Here is a 20553-nt window from a genome sequence, read left to right as displayed (position 1 = left end):
GTCCTGAGGCTTTGGTCACATCCAATGTTCCTAGATGATTGAGCGCTTCCCTCACTTCTACATTTATATCTTCTAAACCTGGTATTTTGCTCCCCTCATTTTTCTCCAAAAAGTTGCACTCTTTTGTGAAGACCAATTGGATACCTTCATTCATTATTTCTGCCTGAGCTAAGGCCTGTTCAAGGGCCTCACCATCTACTATAAACTTGGTGATTTCTTCCCTGTGCCTCAATTTCCCATTTATGAACCACAGCGGCCTTGCTGTGGATGTGCTGTGACTTGCAACACTGCCTCTGGCCCAGGAGGTGCTAAGATGGGAGGGAGGGTGGAGGGGAGTGGAGTATTTTTAGGGATGGAATGGGTGGGAATGATTTTTATGCCTTTTTTTTTTTGGCTACCTCCCTTGTAAGGGGGAAAAAGCCTTGGTATATGTATGTATGTATAGACCTGTGAAATGGTTTTGGTTTATCTTTGCATTTATCTACCACACCTCTTTCAAAATTGTTTTCTGTGAATTCTGGTAAAGTCATTCCTATCTTGTTTGTAAGCTTCTTTTATTTTATTGCTTCTTTTCTTTCTCCATTTTCCTGAAGCCACCTCCCTGGCCTTTTTTGCAATTTTACAATTTTTGTTAAACCAACAAGGATTCATCTTTGCACCAATGCCAGCCTTGGTGATACATAAAGGAAAAAGGTGCCCTGAAGTATTGCCAAGAAGCCTGGGACCAGAGAATCTGACAAATAATCTTTGTAAACCTTGCTCTTGCATAATAAAAAGTCAGAGGCATGTGTGAGTTCAGGCAAATAGGAAAGTTTCTATAAAATAATTATATGTTGGGTGCCATGTGCCACTCATGTGCATCACTCATGTGCCTATATAAATGGTGTCCCGCAAGGTTCAGTACTGGCTCCAATCATGTTTGCCATATATATAAATGAGGAGTGGAGTGTTATATGAATTTCTTTGCAGATGATGCAAAAATACCAAAGAAAGTAAGAACAGAGGAGGATTGTGAATCATTACAGTTAGACCTAGACAAAATCTGGAAAAGGATTCAAAAGTGGGAAGTGAACTTCAATATCAAGAAGTGTAGTATAATGGAGTTTGGAAAAAGTAAAAATAGAATATCAAGAAATTATAAAATTGGTGAAGAAGTCAAAAAAGTGAACTCGGAAAGAGAACTTGGAGTAATAATCAGCAAAGACATGACAGCAGACAAACATATCGGTAAAATAGTCAGAGAAACCTTCAACCTATTAAGGTCAATGAAAGTGACATTTGACTACTCAGATGAGGAAATGATTAAATAAATATTAGTTACACTAATATGACCAAAACTGGAGTATGCAGTAACACTATGGACACCCAGTACTAAAAAGAATATAAAGAAATTAGGAAGAATACAAAGAGCAATGACAAAGTTGGCACCAACTCTCTCCAAATTAACATATGAACAAAGATTGTCTAAATTGGAATTACCAACTCTGGAACAAAGAAAAGAAAGAGGAGATCTGCTCTATTTATAGAATCATGAAAGGAATGGAAATCCTAGATAGGAATGATTTATTAAAATGGGACAATGGAAAAACAAGAGGACAAGAAAAGAAACTCAAAAAGGATAACTATGGAAGAGATCTGAAAAAAATAGCTTCCCACATAGAGTACTGGATACCTGGAATAATTTAGATAAGGAAATGGTGTGTGCAAACACTATTCAAAATTTTAAGAAAAAACATTATGCCGAAAGATAAAAATGTAAATAGAATGTTGCCATTCATATGATTCACTTCTTGGTGAAGCAGAAAAGGAATCAGGAAACTTTTTACATATCTAATGCGTGCCCTTGTTTGAGCATCTATCATGCTAAATAGAAGCCTTAACAGAACACACTGGCTTAACATAAAATGGGGCCCATTGTATGGGGTGGAGACATGGAATTTAAGAGAGGCAAAAAGGTTAAGTTTAAATTTGTCTGAGACGAAGTGTCTGAGAAATATAGTAGGGGCTACAAGGATTGTGTGAGAAATGAAGTGAGAAGGAGAGTAAGGGTAGAAAAGGAGCTGGCAGATAGGGCTGATGAATAATTATTGGGATGGTTTGGGCAAATGGTAAGAATGAGTAAAGAATGATTAGCAAAAAGAGTGAAAAGCAGAGATGGATGGAGTGAATTTGAGGGGACAACCAAGGATGACATGGATGGATGAGGTGAAAGGGGCTTTGAGCAAGAGGAGATTGTCTGTTAGGCAGGGATAGGAGAAGGCAGGGGATAGGGGTGAGTGAAGAATAAGGTATGGATGATATTTTGAGCCAGCCCAAATGGACTTCTCTCCATCTTCCCTAATATCTGCATGAGGGGATGAGGAGGGAGGGTCGTAGAGTAAGCGAGGCAGCCCTGCTGTGGATATGCTGTGTCTTACTGCTTTGCTTCTGAGCCAGGCAGTGGGTGGAAGACAAGGATGACCCTTCATCCATGAGGAGCTAAGATGAGAGGGAAACCAGGGTGATGGATGGGAGTGAAATGGATGGTGGTGGGTGCATGCCTTGACTGACTACCTCCCTTACAATGGGGGAAGAAGCCCCTGGTATATAGACAAATAGAATATTTTGGTAACATTAGTGAAAGCCCTATGGCTTAATTCATGCAACATTCTTTATGATTCACTGGCCTCCTTAAGTCTCTCCATTACCATATCTATGACTTCATCTCTCTGGCATGATACTGTCCCCAAGCACAGAAACCCTGTAGTATGTAAATATTAAATATATATATATATATATATATATATATATATATATATATATATATATATATATATATATATATATATATATATATATATATATATATATATATCATGTAGGGTCTATGTGGAATAGTATTCCTCACTGAGCTGATGATAAATGAGAAGAATCATGTGAGCAAACCATAAGGACTTACTTTTCTGTTAAATATGGGAGGTACCGACGATTTTCAATAAGGATAGTCTTGTAGAAACTCCCATATTTCCAATCTCCTGGATATATCTCCAATTCCTCTTTGGTGCAGGGTCTGAATTCATCCAAAACTGATTCCAAGTAGGCATTCTATGAAACAGAAGATAAAAAAAAAAGTACAAGAATTCAAGTGTAGTATCAACTACTAACTTCCACTAACATATGCAATATCACTTCCTTCTCTATAAAACAGGTTATTTGTACCAATATAGAATCCAGTATAGACCAATGATGGAATCTGCACACTGCAAGATGGTTGTCAGAGAGAATCCTCTATTCACAGTTTGTCTTCAAATCCCATTAACATTCATCTTCTCATGCTGCACATTCCATCTCTAACAACTCTAAACCCTTTTCTCAATTTTTTTATATTCAGTAGTTGACAACTGGCAACTACTATCCTCTTCCAATACCTGCAACAAGCCAATGGCACAAGAACAGATCCAGTACAACTTGGGTGTGGAAAAATATGTGCCAAGGATTGGTGGGGAAAAAAATCAGATACAGGACTGTTTCAATAAAAGATGTGAGGGAGCTAAGAAAAATTGCTGAGACCAACTGTTAAACAAAATCCATTGCTAATTGTGAGTTCATTAAAAGAAGAGATAGTTCCTCCTAGCCACAATGCTTGGGTTGAAAATAATGCAGCAAAACACAGCACTTCCACAACAAAGCCTGACAACTGCAGCTGGTTTACCCCCACCAATGACTCCCTGCTTCATCCACTCAGCATAATTTACAGAGAAGATGAGAAGAAACTCCCTTTGGGATGTGTCACTCTTGTCAATTCACAATCTTTCTCCATTCACAATCTTTCACATTTTCACTACCCTGCTCCAGACATTCTTCATGCATCCACAGTTTCCTTTGTCTTATCCATCAATTGCCATCCCACATCCTTTTTCCACACTACTTTTGCTAGTCTTTCCTTGTTCATTCTTTCCATATGCCCAAACCAGCTCAGTGCACTTTGAGCTACTCCATTTGACAAAAAGCATAATCAAATTTTTAAGATACAAGAAAGAACAGTAATCAATCTGGTTCCTTGAGCAAAGAGTGTAATTAAGTGAGACCAATAAAGCTGGACCTGTCCTCATTAGAAGAGGAGAGATGACATAATTGATGTGTTCAGATTTATGTACGTAGGGAAATTTGACAGTGATTTTGTAGTTTGAGACAGATGAACAAGAAACCATGGGAAGAAACTGAAACCCAGTACTACCTACTACATGGTCTGATTATCAGTGACTAAACTGCCAGTGAGGTAGGTGTATTGGACACCCAGATGGGAGGAAAAAGAAAATCATCAAAAAGCCAAATCAACTATTTTGAGTTGATGACCATCAAAGCCCAATACCTAGTTGTATTATACAGGAAGGGAGCTATGCTCATGGTGACCCGTCTTTGTATCTCTCAGCATCAAGTTTTTTCTTAAAATCTTGAATAGTGTTTGCACACACTGTTTCTTTATCTAATTTGTTCAAAGTATCTATCACTCTGTGTGGGAAGCTGTTCTTTTTTAGATCTTTACTGTAATTATCTTTTTTTTAGTTTCTTTTCATGTCCTCTCGTTTTTCCAGTATCCCTTTTCAATAAGTAATTCTTATCTAAGATTTCCATTCCTTTCATTATTCTATAGATAGTAAGTCACCTCTTTCCCTTCTTTGTTCCAGAGTTGGTAATTCTAATTTGGACAGTCTCTGTTCATATATCATTTCAGAAAGAGTTGGTGCTAGTTTTGTTGTTGCTCTTTATATTCTTTCTAATTTCTTTATATTCTTTTTGGTACTGGGTGTTCATAATGTTGCTGCGTACTCAAGTTTTGGTCTTATTAGTATAGTTAGAATTTTTTATTATTTCCTCGCCCAAATAAGCAAATGACACTTTCATTGACCTCAATAAATTATAGGTTTTTCTGACTATTTCATTAATATGCTTATCCGGTGTCATGTCCTTCCTGATTATCACTCCAAGATCTTTCTCTGAGTTTACTTTTTTGACCTCTTCACCAATTTTGTAATCTTTCGATATTCTGTTTTTACTTTTTCCAAATTCTATCATACTACATTTCTTGATATTGAATTTTACTTCCCACTTTTGAGTCCATTTCCAGATCTTGTCTATGTCTTGTTGTAATGACTTGCAGTCTTCCTCTGTTTTTACTTTCTTTAGTATTTTTGCATCATCTGCAAAGAAATTCATGAAACACTCTACTCCTTCATCCATGTCATTTATGTATATGGCAAACATGATCGGGGCCAGTACTGATCCCTGCGGGACACCACTTATCACTTCTTCCCAGTTTGAGAATTTGTCTCTAATTACTACTCTCATTTTCCTCCCAGTCAGGAAGTCTTTCATCCATTCCAATAATTTTCCTCTAATGCCACCTATTGACTTTATCTTCCGTATTAGTTTTTTGTGTGGTACCTTATCAAATGCCTTTTGTATGTCCAGAAAGGCACAGTCTGCCCACCCATCTCTCTCTTGTATTATGTCTATTAATCTTGAGTAGAAGCAGATCAAGTTTGTTGTACATGATCTTCCTTGTCTGAATCCAAATTGATTTGGATTCAGTATATTTTTTTCTTCCAAATACTTAACCCATCTATTTTTGATTACTTTTTCACAAACTTATGCTACTGTGCTTGTTAGGGAGACCGGTTTGTAATTTGATGGGTCTTCTTTGTTTCCTCCCTTATAAATTGGAACAATGTTTGCCTTTTTCCAGTCCTGTGGCACTTTTCCTTCTTTAAGTGAGAATTTAATTATATTGTATATTTTGTCTGTTAATTCTTCCATGCATTCTTTCAGTATCCAATTTGCAATTTCATCCAGACCATGTGATTTTCTGACATCAAGGGTTTTAATTTGGTCACTGATTTCCTTCTGTGTTACAATTATTTCCTTCATTGAGGGGGATATCTCTCTATTTCCTCACAGTTAGGTGAGTTTTCTATTGTGAATACTGACTTGAAATGGTTGTTCATGATTTCAGCTATTTCCAGTTCTTCTGCATATTCATTTTTAACCTTGGCGCAGTTTTTCTAATTCTTGTTTGTTCTTCAGTTTGCCATTTACATACCTTTAAAATAGTTTGGGTTCTTCCTTGCATTTTTCTATTTTTTTTTTTCTTTCTTTTTTCATAGTTTCCCTTTTCATCTCTGCACATTTTTACATACTCATTTCTTAGTTTGATGTACATTTGCCATTTGCTTGTGTTCTTGTCTCTTTTCCATTTCCTCCAAGCTTTGTCTCTATTATCCTTAACTTCACTACACCTTTTGTTATACCAGCTTTTTATGTATGTTCTTTCTTTTTGTGGTACATATTTATTCACTCCCTTATTATAAATATCTTTTAGTCACTAACTCATGTGTCTTTCCTTGTTCATTCTTTCCATATGCCCAAACCAGCTCAATACACTTTGATCTACTCCATTTGGTCAAAAGTACAATCAAAAGACTAAGATAATAGAAAGAACAGTAATCAAAATGTTTCCTAGAGAAGGGAAACTGTATTAGGTGAGACAAATAAAGCTGGACCTGCCCTCATTAGAAGAAAGAGGAGAGACAACATAATTGCTGTGTTCTGATTTATGTAAGTTGACAAAATTGACAGATTTTGTAGCTTGAGACAGGAGAACAAGAAATCATGGAAAGAAACTAAAACCCAGTATTGTCTACTGCACAGTCTGATTATGGGCAACTAAACTGCCAGTGAGGTGGGTGTATTGGACACCCAGATGGAGGAAAAAGAAAACTATCAAAAGAGTAGATCAATTCTTTGAGTTGATGAGTATCCAAGCCCATTATAGGTCAATAGTCCATGTATCTACCATGTGTGGAACAATTTCAGGGCATGGAGGTAAGAGTCCTTGAGGCTGAGTGATATCCCAGTGCTGTGGTTGCACCATGTTCCCCTGGGACTAGTAACACATGCCTCTTTGGTCCTCTATTCAGACCAGGATGGGTGACCCCTCTTGGCTCTGAGGCATATTGGCTGGGCTGCTTGACTTGAATGTTTGGGCTTGGTATGCCCACAGGCAAGCAACTACCACTTGAGCCAATACCACAGGCTCCACAGCTGTCTCCCCAACTGCCAAAGTAGTGGGTGAATATACACTACTACACCCCCTTGGACTATTGGGTTAATATGTACTGTATATTCAAATCCTACTTTCCCCTCATTGGGCTCAGTGGTGTATTTACCTAGTTGTATCTTATGGGAAGGGGAGCTATGCTCGTGGTGTCCTGTCTTTGTATCTCGCAGTATCTAGTTTGCTTTTAAATTCGTGTATAGTTTTTGCACACACTATTGTTTTATCCAGTTTGTTCCAGACATCCACCACTCTGTGTGGATTTTTTTTTTTTTTTCCTGAGGTCTCTTCTATAACTATCCTTTTTCAGTTTCTTATCATGTCCCCTTGTATTTCTTTTATCCCAATTTAACAAGTCCTCTGTATCAAGGACTTCTGTGCCTTTCATGATTCTGTAAATGGTCAGCAGGTCACCTCTTTCTCTTCTTTGTTCCAAAGTCAGTAATTTCAATTTAGCCAGTCTCTCCTCATATGACATATGGCCTCTCAAGGCATGACCCACCCTTCACTCATCCAGCATCCATTTGTTTTCCCTCTTATTTTAGCTCCTTATGGATGAAGGGCCATCCTTATACCCAGCCCACTACCTGGGTCAGAAGCAAATATGCAAGGATCCAACAGCTATAGCTGGTTTATCCCCATTGTTTCAATACATAATCACCTTCCCCCTCATCTATGAGTATTAATGACAACACAGAGCAGAAAACAAGAAATTTCTTCAGGCCTCATCAACTTTCATCCATTCACAACCATTCTTCATTCATACCTACTTCTTCCACTCCCTTCCCTGTTCCTTGTACCGAAACCCCCTTTACCTTATCCATCCATCGTATTGTCAGTCTTCCCTTCAAATCCACCCCATCTATTATTGCCTTCTACACTCCTTTTGGTCTTTCCTCATTCTTTCCAAGTGCCCAACCATCTCAATCTTCCATCAACCCTATCAGCCAGTTCTTTCCACCTCCACTCTCTACCTTATCTCTTCATTTATCACTCTATTCATCCTCATAAACACCACTATACTTCTTAAATACTTCATCTCAAACTCATTTAAACTCCTCCTTTATACCTCCCTTAAATTCCAAGTCTCGTTTCCATACAGTGTCACAGACGCAATCACCCCTGTGTACAGTTTTATCTTTGCATTTATCCCCAATGTCTCATGACAATTTTCATTTCCCCAAGAAATTTGCTTGCTTACTTTACTGTATAGTTTACTTCCACCCCCACTCCTCCATTCCCTGCTACATGTTACCCTAAATACCTAAAAATCTCCATTTCCCCCAGCCTCTCCTTCAACTCACTGGCACCCTCTCCCCTTGTACATCTCATCACCTTATGTTTGCTTACATTCACTTTCAGCTTTCTCCTCTCACATACCCTCTTATACTCTGCCAACAGCTCCCTTAGACACTACTCTGATGACCCAGACACAAATGCAGTGTTGTCCACAAACAACAACTGACTCACCTACCACCTCCAAATCCCCACCCATCACCTTCACATTTACCTCTAGTGCACATGGAACAACTATAGTGACATTACAGAACCCTGATGGAGCTCCACCTTCACCTCAAATCACTGTCTCCACATGTTTCCCTTACACAAGCTCAACTACTTACATTAAAATTTTGGACTACCCTCAACAGCCTTCCTCTTATCCCATATATCTGCATCACATCCCATAATGCTTTCTCTCAACCCTGTCAAAGGTCTTCTCCAGATCCTTGAAAGCCCAATACATCCTTTCCTTTTCCCAAAAACTTCTCTCATATCTGCCTTACTACAAAAATTTTATCCACACACCTTCTTCCTTTCCTAAATTCACACTATTCTACCCCAAGTAATCCCTCTATATAAGAATAAGACAGGGAAGGTTATAATGGTTTGGACATAAAAGAAGGGAGATGGAGGGGGCATGGGAGTGCTGATGGTAAAAAAATAGATACCATAAAGAAAGACAACCAGAAAACCAAGAATATCATGGGTTGGAACAGTGCAGTAGGACATGGAAATTTTTGCACTAGAGGAAGAATTAGCACTGGACCTAGCAATTTGGAGGAAGTTCATCTTAAGGAAATGGTCTATAAACAAAGAAGAGGAGGGGGCTGCCAATTAACAAAGTAGTGGGAGTAAAACCAACTTCAGCTCAAACTCTGCTGCAGAGGTGATGTATATTATTGTACTGCCTTTGACCTGAGCAGTGTGGGAGAGATCAGAGATGACACTTCATCCATGAGGTGCAAAGATGGAAGCATCATTGAATGGATTTTGATGGCTAAAGGTTGACTGTGGGGTGGGTGTATGCTTTGACTCAGCTACCCCCCTTCAAGGGAGAGTGGACCCTTTGGTCTATCTATTTATAGACCAAAAGGCTTCTTCCCCCTTACAAGGGAGGTAGCCAACCAAGACATACACTCACCCACATCCATCAATCATTTCCCTTCTATTTTAGTTCCTTGTGGATGAAGAATCTTCCCTGTCTTCTTCCCAGTGCCTGGGTTAGAAGCAATGAAGTAAGACACAACACATCCACAGCAGGGCCAACCTTTTCATTTACATGGAAACCCTCCCTACTTGTCCCCTCATACAGAAATGGAGAAGACAAGTAGAAATCCCTTCAGGCTACATCAAACTATCTTCCATTCACACCTCTCTTGCCTTCTCCCTGCCATGCTAAACATACATTCCCCTTTTACTCAAAGCCCCTTTCACCCTATCCATCCATCTTATTTTTGGTGTACTCCAGGTTCACTCCACCTGTGCCTTCCACACTCTTTTTGCTCGTCATTCTTCATTCATTCTTTTCATGTGCCCAAACCATCCCAGCATGTTGAAGAAATTATCACAAGGCTGTTGAAGAAGATCATACCCTGACGATGCCTGGATATTTTGATGACAACTGGTAGCCAGAAATCCATTTGATGCCTGCACGTATTGCTTCAGCTTCATCATCCAGGAACTTTCGGTAATGGTAAAATGAATCATCCAAACACTGACTGCAAAAAAAAAAGACAAATAAATATGTAATAAAATACTGTAAACATATAAATGAACCTGTGCTTACACCAACTATATTCTCCAGTACACCTGGAAGTAGGTTGGTAGTAATTATCTTTTTTATAAAGTCTATTTTTGTGTATTTAGCTAACTGTAATGTACAGGAAAGAACTGTATTCATGGGATCACATCCAATTGCCTCCATCTATCAAATTTTGCCTTAAATTTGTTTTTAAAAAATATTGAACTACCTCCTTTTTTTCTCTATTCTTGACATCCTTTAGCCCCATAGTCTTTTCAATAACTTTTTTTCCCATGAATATCTGTCACTCTCCCACAGGAAGCTTACAGATTTTTCCTATTACTTTTGTCCACTCCTTTCACTGATCCGCACACTGCAATCATATCATCAAATTATGTCACTGTTGCTGGCTGGAAAGGAAAATTGGGATTGTGAGTTGCTGAATGTTTGAGAAATTACTTCCTTGATTATAGGAAATCACCTGGAAAACAATGATCAGGTTGAAAATGTGTTGAGGCTGGGGTGGTACAAGAGGGATGACTCATATTCACATCTGTTAAGAATTAAGTTTAGGTCTTGGATGTTTGCAGGTAATGACAAGTCTTTGGATAATTGGGTCAGGAGAGGTTTTACTGAACATGAACAAGCAAAGGTAAAAGAACTTGTATATGAAGCCAAAAATAGGAGTGAGAAGATGGGAGAAGGAAAAAGAAAATCTGAAGAGCCATATATCAGAGACAAAAGAAATGGTATAAAAAGAGTAGAAGGCATGATAATGCAGGAGACATTGGAAGAACATTAAAAGTAATCTATGTAAATATGGAAGATTTACTTTAATCCATGTTGGATATTCTGGTTACAAGTTTGGATAGAGTTAGAGTTAGAAATGAGGTGAGGAGGAGAGCTGGGGTGGAAAAGATGGCAAATAGGGCTGATGAAAGAGTATTGGTATGGTTTGGATGCATGGAAAGAATGAGTGAAGAAAGATTAGCAAAAGAGGCATGGAGGCAGAGGTGGATAGAGTGAGCGTGAGGGGATAACAGAGGACAAGATGGACATATGGGGTGAAAGAGACTGTTGAACATGGAAGGGAGAAGGCAGAGTATAGGGGTGAATGGAGAATAGCTGTGCACGGATGATGCTACAATGCACCCCAAAGGGATTTCTCCTTATCTTCTCTTTTCTGATTAAGTGAAGCAGCCATTCGATGAATGAAATGTGTCTTGCTGCATTGCTTCTGATCCAGGCAGTGGCAAGAGACAGGGATGACCCATCATCCATGAGGAGCCAAGATGAGAGGGTAACAAGGGTGGTGGATAGGAGTGGAATGGGTGGGAGTGGGTGCCTTTGACTTGGCTACCTCCCTTATAAGAGGGAAGAAGCTCTTGGTGTATAGATTTATAGAATTGAGACTAAGCTTCCAATGGAAGCTATGTTGATCCATAGCTGAGAAATAATAGATAAACCTTCTGAAAGCAAAACAGGAAGGACTGGTTGTGGGGTGGGGCAACAACTGCTGTGAGAGATGGCATAGTGGAGGAAAAAATGAATCTGAGTGAGGGTAGGGCTGAAGCAATTCACCTGAAAATTTGAACCAGAGGGGCAGATAGAAGGGACATCTTAGTAGTGTATTTACCTAATTGTCGTATATTGGAAAGAGGCAGCATTTGAGGGGTATTGTTTCTTTCTCTCCAATTTACCATACCTGGTTACAAATTCACACATGGTTCCACTTTGGGCTATATCTCTTTATTCTCCAGTTATCATATTTAGATTGAAATTCATTTATTGCTCCAGCTTGGGCTATGTCACCTTCTAAGCAATTCTGAGTATTTATGCATAGGTCGTCTCCACCCTTCACTGTCATCTCTTCCCAGCAGATTTCTTTACAATTAAAGTCACCCATTATAACTATTTTTCCTCCATCTTCCATTATCTTATTTAATGTTATCATTGTGTCTTCTAACATACTTTTGTGTTCTCTCTCTTCCCACGAGGCCATTTTTTGGAGACACATAACTTCTCTGGAAAAGGTACAACGGCGAGCCACAAAACTGATTCCAAATATCAAAAATAAATCATACAAAAATTGACTAAAACATATGAATCTGTTTTCCCTAAAAAGCATAGACTCAGAGGTGACTTGATACAGGTCTTTAAAATTCTAAAGGGAATTGAAAACATCTAAAGTGACAAAATTTTCACATTGAGAAACAATGGTCTCAAACTGTCCGGAAATAGATTCAATTTGGAAGTAGGTAGAAACAACTTTGCCAACTGTGTAGTCAATGAATGGAATAAAATTCCTGCATAGGTAGTGCAATGTAGTTCAGTTTGAAGCTTTAAGAATCATTTAGATAAACACCTAAGCAAGATGCTGTAATGATTATGATTTATTTTATATTATTTGTTTTTGTTTTGTCATCATTTGTCTGTTTGATTTTTATTTATTATTAGTTATATGTTATTTTTTTATTATTTACTATTTACCTGTTTGTTTATTATTTAACTATACCTATGCATTTATTTATGTATTTTATTTGTTATTTACATTATTATAGTTATTATTTATCAATTTATTATTATCATTATGATTTTTTTTTCTGCATCCGACCAAGATATGGACCAAAAGGTCTCCTGTCAGCATGCTCTGCCTTTGTAATCCTTTACAAACTTCCTACTCTTCCCATCCCTGTCCTCCACCTCCATCATAATCATCTCTACTCTATTCTTTCCATATGTGACATTCCTCACATTTATATCCTTCTTAGTCAGGAACATAACTCCACCCCCTTGTTTTACCTCTCTGTTTCTTATCCAATAATTATATGTACCATGTCCTACACTGTTGGGTGGTAGTGGACCTTCTATTCTTTCCATGTGTGACATTCCTCACATTTATATCCTTCTTAGTCAGGAACATAACTCCACCCCCTTGTTTTACCTCTCTGTTTCTTATCCAATAATTATATGCACCATGTCCTACACTGTTGGGTGGTAGTGGACCTTTCAATTTTGTCTCTACTATTCCCATTATGTCCGGTTCTTTTTCTTTCAGATAATCATTCAGTTCGTTCAAGCCATCTATATTTGTGTAAGGCACTTTTAATTTTCTGCTACTTCCATGGTGTTTTCTGTTTCCCTTCTGTTTTCCTCTGCTATGAACCATTTCCTCATTTTCATATTCACTACTCTCCAATATAATTTCTCTTTTTCTGACTGTTCTTTTCGTTTTTTTTTTTAGCTTCTAGTCTTTTTGTTTTCTCATCCTCTCTTCTTTCTTCATTTCTCTTTTTATCCATACCTTTTTATATTGCTCACTGTCTGCTAGTTTCTCTGTTTTTGCTAAGATATTCTCTGCTGTCATTTGTGACCTGAATTTAACCTTAATTGGTTAGGTCTTATCTGTATTGTATTTCCCAAGATTATACATTTCTTCTATTTGCTTCCCTATTTCTGGTTCATCTTCTTGAAGTACTTCTAATATAATATTTACTTTCTCCTTTTCCTCCTTCATTCTTGTAGTTTTATTTTGATTATACTTCTCTTCCATCCCTAATATAATTATACATTTCTTTTTATCCGCTAAGTTTCTTACTATGTTCTCCTTCTCCCTCATCACTTTAATAACTGTGTCTTTAGTTTGTTCTTTCATCTGCTGTTCCATTATACCTCTAAATTCCATTTTATTGTTCTATTGTACTTTTTTCCAACCGCTTACCTCTTTTGCTATGGACTCTTTATTTTCTTTATTATTCCTCTTTAATTCCTCATTCTCTTCCTTTACTTCTCTTAACTGTCTTTTTAATTCTTCTATTTCTTTAGTTAGATTTTGATTCACTTTCCTTAGTTCTTCCAATTTATAAATGTTCTCAGCAACTAGAGTTAATTGGTCAAACATAAGCTCCCATTCTTTGTTCACTTTTTTTTTTAGTTTCTCCTCTAGATTTACTAGTCGGGGGGGAGGTTGTCACCTCCTCCCTCATTAAATCCATAAAAGCAGTTATCTTCTCTTTCCATTGAGCTGCTATTATCTATATTTCTGCTCTTGACACCTCTGCTTCCTTGTTGTTCATCTGTGTATTCTGCCCCCCGCTTGTTTACACTTCTCCTAAGATCCGGGGCCCTTCTTCATTTCCTTCCATTTTCCTCAGTAATCCCTCCCCTTCTCCTTTTTCTTCACCTTCCCACTACACCACGAGCTTTCCCCTTCCCTATTAATACAAGGCAGGTACTTCCTTGTCATTTTGATCCTCGTAATTTTGAAGATTTCACTGGAGTCCAGACTTCGCTGCTACCTCGACCAACGTGTATGTGTGTGTATGCACTCTTCAGACCCAAGGTATTACCTTGTATTGTGTAATGTTATTCACTATCTTGCCAATGTGTGGCAAGGGGTAGACATCAAGCTCAGTCAATTGATTTACAGTTTGAGAATAGTCTACATACATTCTCCTTTTGTGATTCTTCTCTGATGTGACTAATACTTGAGTCCTCCAAAGTGAATTACTGGGTCGAATTATACCTTCTGACAACATGCATTCAGTCTCTGGTTCAATGAACTTCTTGTCAGCCATGGAGTATTGTCTAGGTTTGGTAGCAACTGGTTTGCAGGAAGGTGTCAGGTTCTTGAAAAGAGACTGAGCTGGCACCTTGACAACAACTAGGCCACACCTTCAAAGGAGACCTTTCACCTCCAAATCCCATTTCAACAGTACACTGACCTAGGATACTAGAAGAAAGTGATTCACCAGCCAAAGAAACATTTCCATGATCTAGGAACATAGCTAGTTTGTTCTGCTCTACTAGATTACAGTGCACAAAGTTTTCAGAACTTCCAGTATCAATCACAGCACTAAGGGAGCAACCACTAATTATGAGAAACCAAACAGATTTTTCAAGACACTTGGAAGTGGCCCCAACTATGGTAGCCAACATTGCCACAGAATGTTTTGGGCTAGAAGGGGAGTTTGACTGTTTTGCAGAGCAACTCATTTTTGCAAACTGCCCTTGTTTTTTTATATCTTAAATACTTTGCACCTCTCACAGGATACTGGCTTTGTGGATGCTGGTTGTAGCCACAAAAACAAAAAATTTGGAGTGGCAGCAGAGACAGTCAGAATGACTTTCAACACTATATAATTCTTCCCTCTGAACTGCTGATGGCACTACAGTATCAAATGAATTTACCACTGGGTCTCTGGCAGTATAAGAGGCAGAAAGTTTCTGGGCCATTTCTAAGATGCAAGCTTGTTTGTAGGTAGTTTTCAAGTCTAGCATCTTGTTTTCCAAAAGTCACTGATGTATTGCACCAGAGACCAGCCCATTTATGAAGGCATCCCGAACACAGTTGTCACATGCTTGCTCTGCAGACACAGCTTGGAACTGATAATCCTTAGCAAGAAGCTTCAAAGCCTGGAGGGATTGATCCAATGACTCACCTGAACTTTGCCTGCAAGTAGCAAGCAAGTGCCTTGCAAATATTTCATTTTTGGGTTTTACATACATATCCATCTGAGGTATTGGATGCATGTTATTGTGGCTAAGTAGCATGCAGCTGATACTTTAGGGTCTATGTGGGGTGCCCCTATGGACCACAACCACACATCATTTTGTCTGTGATAGCAGAAATCTCTGTTCATAGAGAAATGAAGATATTTTATTATACTGCAACTGTCCCTCTGGTATGCTGTCCCCCAACCCCTTGTTACTGTCCTGTACCATTTCTCTGAATATTCATTTCCTTTTTTTGCCTAACCCTGTGGTAGGGGAAAAGAATACTGCCAGCAAGTCTTCCCAATTGAGTCATACAAGGCGACAAAAAAATGTGATGGGGATAGGACTAGGCATCCTTCTCCCTGTAGCTACAAAGGGGACATTCATAAAAAAAAGTAAAGGCATAAAAGGGTCTAGTTTTCCAACCAGTACCCTAAAGTTTGGGTCTTTTAATGTGTGTGGATGTGGTACAGATGAGACTAAAAGGGAAGAGACAGAGAGTATGTTTGTAAGAAGAAAGATGGATATGTTGGCATTGAGTGAGACTAAGTTGAGAGGAAGGGGCGAGTGTGAGTTTGGGAGTGTAGTTGGAAGGTTCTCAGGAGTGAAGAAAGGACGAGGGAGAGAAGGGGTGGCTATACTAGTAAGTGAAGAGATAGATAAGCATGTAGTGGAGTGGAAGGAGATTTTTTCAAGATTAATGTGGATGAAGGTGAAACTGGGAAGGAAGGTGTGGGTCTTTGCAAGTGTGTATGGGCCTGGTAATGAGAAGAGTGTAGAGGAACGGGAGGCTTTTTGGATGGATTTAAACGAGTGCATAGAGGGATTAGGGAGAAATGTCAATGTAGTGGTACTGAGAGACCTTAATGCTGGAGCCATGAAGTCTAGTGTGGCGGCCACATATAGTTGTGGTGAGTCCTTATTATGATGTACCAATTGAAACCAATAGATGGAGTGGTTGGGAAGTGTAGAGTTCCAGGAAAAAATCGTAGTGGAGAGTTGATGGTGATGTGTCTAGAGAGTTGATAATAGCAAATACAGTGTTTAGAAAGAAAGTCAAGCATAAATACACATGGGAGAGGGTGGTGGATGGAAGGGTGGTACAGTGTTAATGGACTATACAGTGGTAATCAGGAGTATAGTAGGAAGAGTTAAGGATGTACATGTTCCAAGGGGAGAGAGTGGGGGAATACCAGATCATTTTTTTGTGGAAGGTAAGTTAAGAGTGGAGGATAGATGGAGAAAGAGGAAAAGCACAGAAGGTAGGTGCTTAGAGTAAACTGCTTAAATGAGAAAGAAAATGAGAAGGAGTATAAGCTGAGAGAGGAGTGGGAGGGAGTGAAGGATAGAGCAGAACTAGGAGTGGAGGAGAAATGAGGATGGTTCAAGGAGGGAGTCACAAGGTCTGCAAAGATGGTGTGTGGAACAAGGAGAATGGGAGGAAATAGAAGGAAGGGTGGTGAGTGGTGGGATGAGGAAGCAAAGAAGGTTGTAGAAGAGAAGCAAGCTTTCATAGATTGGTTATAAAATAGGATGAGGTAATCATATGAGAGGTACAAAGAAAAGAGAAGTAAAGCATAAGATAAAGGAGGCAAAGAGGAGAGCAGATGTGAAATGGGGTAAGAATATGACAAAATTTTGAAAGTAATAAAAAAAAAATTGGGAAGAAATTAAGAGAGAAAGAGGAGGCAAATCAAGTAGAGAAGAAAAGGTAAAAGGTGCAGATGGAGAGATGATAATGGAAGAGAAGGCAGTATGAGGAAGATGGGCAGAGTATTTTATGGAGTTGTTTAATGTGAAGGAGGATAGGGAGGGAAAGGTTGTTGCAGTGGGAAGTGCTAAGAAAATGACTGTGATGAGTGAGGAAAATGGAAGAGAAATAAGGAAAGATGAAGTGAAGGCAGTTGTTAAGATGATGAGAGCAGGTAAGGCACCTGGGTTGGATGGATGTCATGCAGAATGTCTGAAAAAAGGAGGTACAGTGATGGTGGACTGGCTGGTGAGGTTATTAAATGTTTGTTTATGAGAGAGTAGAGTGCCAGAAGACTGGAGGAGTGCCTGTGTAGTTCCACTTTACAAGGGAAAAAGGGACAAGTGTGAGTGTAGTAGTTTCAGAGGAATCGGCTTGTTAAGTAAATTTAGGAAAGCTTATGGGAGGGTCTTGATTGAGAGGATTAGGAGAGGAACAGAGGGAGTAATTGGTGAGGAACAGTGTGGGTTTAGGACAGGTAGGGGTTGCCTGGATCAGATTTTTGTGGTATAACAGGTATGTGAGAAAGCTATAGGAAAAGATAAGGATGTTATTTGGGATTTTATGGATCTAGAAAAGGCTTATGACAGGGTAGACATGAAGGCACTGTGGGAGGTATTGCAGATATATAGGATAAGAGGAAAGCTGTTAAGAGCAGTCAAGGGTTTTTACAAGAGTAGTAGAGCTTGTGTTAGGAATAGAAACAGAGAGAGTGAGTGGTTTGAGGTAAAGGTGGGATTTTGCCGGGGATGTGTTATGTTGACTTGGTTGTTCAATCTATACATGGATGGGGTGGTGTGAGAAGTTGCAAGGGTAGTGGGTCAGGGATTGGAGATGGTAAAAGAAAATGGAGACAAATGGGAGATAAGCCAGTTGTTGTTTGCGGATGACACTGCACTTATAGCAGGATCAGAGGAGGGATTGAGGAAGTTAGTGACAGAGTTTGGGAAGGTGTGTGAAAGAAGGAAGTTGAAGATCAATGTGGGTATATGTAAGGTGATGAGATGTACAGGTGGTGAAAGTGGCAGCAGACTGGAAGTGAGTATTAAGGGAGAGAGACTGGAGGAAGTAGATAGTTTTAGATACTTGGGTGCAAATGTGGCAGGAAAGGGAGGAATGGAGGTGGAGGTTGAAAGAAGCAAATAAATGCCTTGGGGGATTAAAAAGTGTAATGAGAAATAGACATTTGGGAATGGATGCTGTGAGGAGATTGTATGAAGGAGTGATTGTGCTGACAGCACAGTACCAGGCAGAAACATGGAACATAAGAGAGGAAGAGAGGAGTTTGAATGTTTTTGAGATGAGTATGATAAGGGTTACTAGGCTGGATAGAGTGAGAAATGAAGAGGTGAGGAGGAGAATGGGGGTGGAAAGGGAGTTGGGAGATAGGGTTGATGAAAGAGTATTGGGATGGTTTGGATACATGGAAAGAATGGGTGAAGAAAGATTAATAAAAGAGGTGTGGAAGGCAGAGGTGGAAGGAGTGAACATGAGGGGGTGACCTAGGATGAGATGGATGGATGGGGTAAAAGGAGCACTGGGGAAGAGGGGATTGTCTATTGAGGAAGGATGGGAAAGGACAGAAGATATGGGTGAATGGAGAAGGGTTGTGTATGGATGATGCTGTGATGCATGAGGGGGAGTGGGTGGGGGATGAAGGGTGAGGGAGTATGTATGAGAAATAATTTGACACAGCCCGAAGGGGATCCTCCTAGTCATCTCTTTTTATACAGAGGAGGGGAGGTTGCCAATTTGATGAAGCGGCCTTGCTGTGGATGTGCTGTGTCTTGCGACACTGCTTCTGACCCAGGGCAGTGGGCAAGATGCAGGGATGATCCATCATCCAGGAGGTGCCAAGATAAGAGGGAGGGGAGAGGGTGAAGGGGAGTGGAGTATGTTAGGGATGGAATGGGTGGAAGTGGTTTCTATGCCTTTGTTTTTTTGGCTACCTCCCTTGTAAGGGGTTGTGTTAGCATGGTATGTCATACATCATCCCATTATCGTACATTGTAATTGTGTGTTGCTTATTAGGGGAATTATATGTTTCCCCCTCTTTATAAAATTGTCATATGTTTTGTTGTTTGTTGTTTTATTATTTATTGTAATTATGTGTAATCATTGTGTATATTGTAATTATATTGGATATTGCATAATGCGATGCATGTCTGTTCGCGCCAAATTGGCAACACTGGCTTGGCGTCAGTTGAGAGCCAGCTCTTGTTGTATACACACGCATTAGTTGTCAGTATCAGAGATTACAGTGTGTTTCCCACAATTTTACTTTTATTTAGTAGCCACCCAGCACAGGGTAAAAAACCCTTGTTATATGTATGTACATACATTTTAGGACTGTTACAGCCTCCTGGTATGTCCCACAGTCTGAAAAGTAATCATACATACTCAGAGCCACATGATTAGTGAAGAGAACCAGCTTATCAACTGCAGAGGTAGACTTCCCCATAGCCAGGACAAACTTAGTAAACATCTTCAGCCAATGGGTCCATTCCTTAGCAGAAGAGATGAAGTCTGGATCCACATCAAACCACTCTGGCCATAATACCCATTCCATGATGATAAATTGTTTGAGCAATAAATTGAAATAAACCAGAAGTCAACTGGACTAAAGTATTATTGCTCAAACAATTATACTGCAACAGACAAAACACACAACTTGTCACATAAACAAAACAAACACAATTAAGCAAAATTAAACACATATGAAGAAGGTAGACAACATTTCATACAAATCAATTAGATAAACATTAAGACAGACATAAAACAAACATATGACAATTACAGTTGGAAATGAGGTAAGCAACCTACCACAGCTTGTAGAGTCCTCAGCTGTACTGTATTGAACTCTCAGGGTATTAAAATGGTAAGGAAGTTTCAGAGGGATCTTTATATAGTAAAGACATGTCACATATTACCACATTTCTTAATGGCACCTTCTGCATTTTTACTGTGAAAATGGGGGGAGGCTACATTATGTTTTAATTTTCCATACTTCTTTTATTACTTTCCTGTTTTCTGGTATGGTGGGATTGAAACCAGCTTTGGAGAAATGTGTCTTATATTGCACTGCTATTTAGGAGATGGTATCTTGTCTTGTGTTGCACCAACTGCTTCATGGGGGGGGGGGGTAGTTTACTTTTTTTTCCACATTTTTCCATCTATATTGTTAGTTTTTCA

At 39.1% G+C, this 20553-nt stretch overlaps 1 protein-coding gene across 5 annotated transcripts in view; it reads right to left on the bottom strand.

The window, feature by feature from the left end:
- Daao1 (D-amino acid oxidase 1) overlaps window positions 1-20553 on the bottom strand; it is an 87975-nt gene that overhangs the window by 37884 nt on the left and 29538 nt on the right. For all 5 annotated transcript variants that reach the window (XM_076180174.1, XM_076180176.1, XM_076180173.1 and 2 more), the window contains exons 3-4: window positions 9966-10092; window positions 2939-3084 (exon numbers count right to left, since the gene is read on the bottom strand). In XM_076180174.1, the coding sequence (XP_076036289.1) occupies window positions 2939-3084; window positions 9966-10092 (273 nt within the window). The remainder of the gene's footprint in view (window positions 1-2938; window positions 3085-9965; window positions 10093-20553) is intronic.

This window comes from Oratosquilla oratoria, chromosome 44, assembly GCF_046742065.1.
Source record: "Oratosquilla oratoria isolate Oo_2021 chromosome 44, ASM4674206v1, whole genome shotgun sequence".
NCBI lineage: Eukaryota > Metazoa > Arthropoda > Malacostraca > Stomatopoda > Squillidae > Oratosquilla > Oratosquilla oratoria.
Note: the sequence above shows the minus strand (reverse complement) of the source record. Positions and strands in the feature narration are given on the sequence as shown.